Here is a 5,229-nt window from a genome sequence, read left to right on the forward strand (position 1 = left end):
AAAAAAAAGCTCACTGCTATCGAGTCGAGTGGACTCATAACAACCCCCCCCCCCCTTGTGTTTCCAAGACGGTATGGCACAACCAGACTCACCTGGTAACCCTTGGTAACCACTAATAATCTTTGGTATATTAAAAAAACAAACAAACCAAACTTGCTGCCCTCTAGTTGGATCCGACTCATAGCAACCCCTCCTTGGGTTTCTGAGGCAGTATCGCTACAGAATTAGATTGCCCAAACTTCCTTGCGAGGATTGGCTGGTCAGTTTGAACCACCAGCCTTCTGGTTAGCAGTCAAACCAGAGTTCCCATTGGTATACACACACACACACACACACACACACATTTTTTTCCCCCCCAGCCTATCTTTCCCTAGAGTTTTCAGGTAAAAGGAGCAGTGACAATCAGGCTTGTCCTGGCAGGCCCAGGTTTTAGATTATGAGCTTACACTTGCCTTTATAATTGCCCCCTTCTCCAACATTTCCTCCCCTTTGGACAGAAGCAGGCAGCTGAGCTACAGAAGATGGGGCTGAGTTCCAGGTGCTGCAGGCCTTCCTGTTAAAGCATGGGGATCAGTTTCTGGGCCGTCTGGAGAAGCTATCCTGGGAAGTGACACAACCCGAAAGCACGGCAATGAATGAAGAGCTAGGTCAACTCAGGGGCAATGGCTCTGCTCTCCAAACTCAGCAGTCAGATGCAGAAGACCTTTCTCCAGGTGAGTCTGCCTGTGCCAGGAGTTTGAGTCATTTGTCCTCTACTACATGTGATGTATTATATTTACTTCATTTTTAAAAAGATTCACTAATATCATTGAATTGCACTTGTAGAAACTGTGAATGGATGTATGTTTGGTTGTGTATGTTGCCACCAAAAATTAAAAAGAGAAGTCACAGTGGATGACATTTCACAAGCCGTTAATAGGTCAGAACCAAAACCAAAACTAAATGCACTGCCATCAAGTCAATTCCAACTTACAGTAACCCCCATTGGGTTTCTAAGGCTGTAAATCTTTAGGGAAGCAAACTTCCTCATCTTTCTTCTGCAGAGCAGCTGGTGTATTTGAACCCCACTGACCTTCTGGTTAACAGCCAAATGCCTTAACCACTTCCCCACCCAAATCAAAAAAACAAACTCATTTCCATCAAGTCAGTTCCAACTCACAGCAACCCCCACTGGCTTTCCAAGGCCGTAAATCCTTAGGGAAGCAGAACGCCTGATCTGTCTTCTGCAGAGTAGCTGGTGGGTTCCAACCACTGACCTTTTTGGTTAGTAGCCACCACACGATCAGAATTCCTTACTGTGCCACCAGGACTCCTTTATGAATAAATCAAGTATAGTTTAAAAGACATTGGCCCTCAGCTGTTGCATAGAAACGATGGGTTGTCTCGGGTGGCTTAGAGGGCAGAGGTAACATCGGGTCTGCAGATGGCTTTAGAGAAGTTTCTGGGGGACAGATGAAAGAGGATTGGTTGGGCATTGGCTCCGGATCTCGAATCTCGGAAGGAATTTTGAGAATCTGGCAGTGAAGGGAGCTCTGGCGGCGTAGTGCCTAAGGCATTTGACAGCTAACCAGAGGCTGGCGTTCAAACCCACCAGCCACTCCTCCGAAGGAAGACTCGGCAATCTACTTCCGGTACAGGTACCGCCTTGGAAACCCAAGTAGCAGTGACAATGAGTCAGAATCCACTGGACGGCAGTGAGTTTAGTTTTTTGGGGGAGGGGGAGTGGCAGTGAAGGGGCAATCCCAGGTGATTCTGATGTGTGCTCAAGTTTTGGGAGCCATTGGCTTAATACACGTTAAAGCAAAGCAAAGCAAAGCAAACCCACTGCCAATACTGGATCCGACTCATAGAGACCCCTCCTTGGGTTTCCCAGGCCGTATTACTACGGAAGTGGATTGCCCAAACTTCTTGCGAGGATTGGCTGGTGGGTTCGACCCGCCAGCGTTCTGGTTAGCAGTCTAATGCCTTAGGCACTAGGCCACCAGAGCTCCTTAGTGCAAGTTAAGTATTAACAATTAGTACTTGAAGCTGCAGAGGTGAGCTCACGAAAGCCTTAATAGGTTAAAGTTAAAACACCAAGGTGTCCACAACACCCACACGTAGTCTCAGAACTGTCTCAATCTCCTCTCCCCCTCCCTTCTCCCTAAACAGGGCCCGCTGATTGGTGAAGTGTCTCGAGGATAGTCACCACCCACCCACCCGGGAGGGAGTAAACGGAGAAGGACCAGAGAGAGAGGTGTGCACCTATTGGATGTAGACGCCGAGTAGCGGGGTGGAGCTACGCGTGCGCAAGGGAGAGGCACGCCTCTGGCGGCCGTTAGGAAATGGCGACTGTCACCGAACTGAAGGCTGGTGAGTCCTAGCGCGGCAGTTTGCCGGGTGGGAAGCATCGATCCTTTAGCCTGTGAAAAGAATGGGGCAGAAGGGAGCGTGCAGAACTCATGGTCAGCCTTCCTGGAGTCGTTCTGAGGAATCAGGGCCTGTGGAGCGGCCGGCTGATGTTGCCGCTGCTACGCTGAGGACTTTGAGGGAAGTAGTGATATAGGATCAATTTCTAAGCAAGGCTTGAAGTAGAGGATTCTCAGAAATCTGTAGGTACCTGAGGGGTTTATAGTCCTTGCACCTTAGGCGTCTGGAGCATAGGCCCGGCCTTTCATTAGCACCCCCTCCCCCAATTTAGGGTTGCCAGATAAAATCCTAGAATATTATTTCTTGCTATCTGAAATTCAAACTTGACTCCACGCCCTGTATTTTTATTTGCTAAATCTGGCAACCCTACCCCAGCCTTGCTGGGACGTAGGGGTACAGGGATGAGTGAGGTAGACGAGGTCCTTTTGGACCTGCTGGTCTAGTGGGAGCAACAAACGGTAATCGCTGCAGAGGAAATAAGAAAGGATGATAATTTAAATCATCAGGATGTTTCAACTCACTGTTGACATTTTAGGCCAGACAATTCCCTGTTGTTGGGGGGCTGTCCTGTGCATTGCAGGATGTTTAGCAGCTTCCCTGGCCTCCACCCGCTAGATGCAAGTAGAAACCACCCCCCCCCCCAGGTTGTGACAACCAAAAATGTCTCCATTCCTTGCCATATGTACCCTGGGGGCAAAATCGTCTGTAGTTGCAAACCGTTGGTGTAGATAGAGAATAATGAGAGTGATCTCAAAGCATTTGCAAGAGCTGGTTGCTTACATCCCTCCTGACTACATCAGTAAATAATCTTGACCCCTAAGTGATAACTTGAAATGTTACTGAGTTTCTGTCTGCTTTACATCAGGGTACTATACCAGGTCCTGGATTAGAGGAGATTGTTTTTGTTTTTTAATATTTATTGTGATTTGGATCAAAGTATACAGAGTAAATCATTTTCCATACAGCAACTCACATATACTTTGTCTCATGACATTGACTGCAGTTTCCCACAATGCAACAGCTCCCCTACCACTTCCTTCCCATAGTTACCTCTTCCCTGTGAGCTCTGGTAGCATAGTGCCTAAGGCGTTTGACTGCTAACCAGAAGGCTGGTGGTTCAAACCCACCAGCCACTCCTGGGAATGAAGTTTGGGCAATCTACTTCTGTAGAGATACCGCCTCGGAAACCCAAGGAGGGGTTGCTATGAGTCGGACACTACTTGGTCGGTGGCAGTGCGTTGAGTTGTTTTGTTTGTGTCCTTGCCTCTCATGCACTCTTGTCCCTGTGCATACACTGCCCTTCTACTCTCCCATGACTGATCTCTCCAAGGATTGTATCTACATAATGTAAATGTTCAGCTCATATGCCTGTCTTTTGTTTGGCTGGAAGCTGCAGGTGTGGGTTCAATTCCAGACCTGAAGGGCAGCTAGGGGCCATAGTCTCAGTGGTTCCCTCAGGCTCTATCAGGCCAGAAAACTTGGTCCTTTTTTTTTTAATGATTTTGATGTTGTCCCATTCTATCTAGGATCTCCTACATAGATCCTGGGGAGATTTTTTCTTTTTTTTTTTTTTTTTTAATGGTGGTGGTGGTGATTATAATATCCACAAGCATGGTTGATGTTAGGCACAATCCTAAGCAATTTGCTTAGTTATCTCACTAAAGCCTTAAACATTTGAGATAAGTTCTATGTTTCAGTCAGGGGAAATTGGAGGCAGAACATTTCCTGGCCTTGACATTCTCTTATCCTGTAATAGGAATAGTTTCTCAAAGGTAGTTATGTGCTAGTCATTAAACTGATAACATTTGTACAGCATTCTTTTTGATGCAGTTGTCTAGACAAGTGATAGCAGTTATAGTTATCAGTGATTAAGGGCTTGTTTTCCAGACACTGTGCTACACAAGGAGCCCTGGTGGCACAGTGGTTAAGCGCTCGACTAGTAACTGAAAGATCAGCAATTCAAACCTGCTGGCTGCTCCATGGGAGAGAGATGTGGCAGTCTGCTTTTGTAAAGATTACAGACAGCCTTGGAAACCCTGTGAGGCACCGAAAAATGAAATTGCTTGCCCACAGTCATGTAGCTAGTCAGAGGCAGAGTCTAGGAATCTAGATATGGTGGACTAGAGCCCCTAGTCTTAACCACTGATCTGTATTGCTGTCCAATTAATAAAACTAGTTCCAGTTTTCGTAGAACTCAGGGTCTAAATCAGTAATTCTTAGAGAATTTAGGTGGAAGAAGAGATTGAACCTTCTTGAGAATATGATTCAGCAATCATTGATACAATTCTGTATTTAGGCACTAGGCTGGTAAAAAATGGTTTTAAAAAGGCATGCTTCTGTGCACAAGAACATGCTTAACATATGTCATGCTACATTTTTTTTCTTCTGTTTTTTTAAATTGTGCTTTGGGTGCAAATTTACAAAGCAAACTTGTTTTACATTAACAGTTCATACACATCTGATTTCACGGCCCCTTACCAGCCATGATTACCATTCCCAACCATAAAAAACTCTCCTCCCTATAATCACTCCTTCCCTGTACCTTACTTATCTATGCATTCCTGTCTGTCACTAAAAAAAAAATCAAACCAAACTCACTGCCATGGAGTCCATCCTACTCACAGCAACCCCTCCTTGGGTTTCCGAGGCAGTATCACTACAGAAGTATATGGCCCAACCTTCCTTCTGAGGAGTGGTTGGTGGGTTTGAACCGCCAGCCTTCTGGTTAGCAGTCAAGTTAGTAGTTAGTAGTGCCTTAGGCACTACTCTACCAGAGCTCCCTGTCACTACATACATTTTATTGTTGTTGTTGTTGTTGTT

The 5,229-nt window shown here is 46.0% G+C and overlaps 1 protein-coding gene across 1 annotated transcript in view; it reads left to right on the top strand.

Moving 5' to 3' along the window:
* Window positions 1-2,324: 2,324 nt before the first annotated feature.
* The window catches only part of CEP20 (centrosomal protein 20), a 23,320-nt gene continuing 20,415 nt past the window's right edge, over window positions 2,325-5,229 (top strand). Inside the window, exon 1 of the mRNA XM_042783065.1 lies at window positions 2,325-2,352. Coding sequence (XP_042638999.1) covers window positions 2,325-2,352 — 28 coding nt within the window. The remainder of the gene's footprint in view (window positions 2,353-5,229) is intronic.

The sequence above is a fragment of the Orycteropus afer genome, unplaced genomic scaffold (assembly GCF_000298275.1).
Source record: "Orycteropus afer afer isolate SDZICR_OR568_19922 unplaced genomic scaffold, OryAfe1.0 scaffold00623, whole genome shotgun sequence".
Taxonomy (NCBI): Eukaryota; Metazoa; Chordata; class Mammalia; order Tubulidentata; family Orycteropodidae; genus Orycteropus; species Orycteropus afer.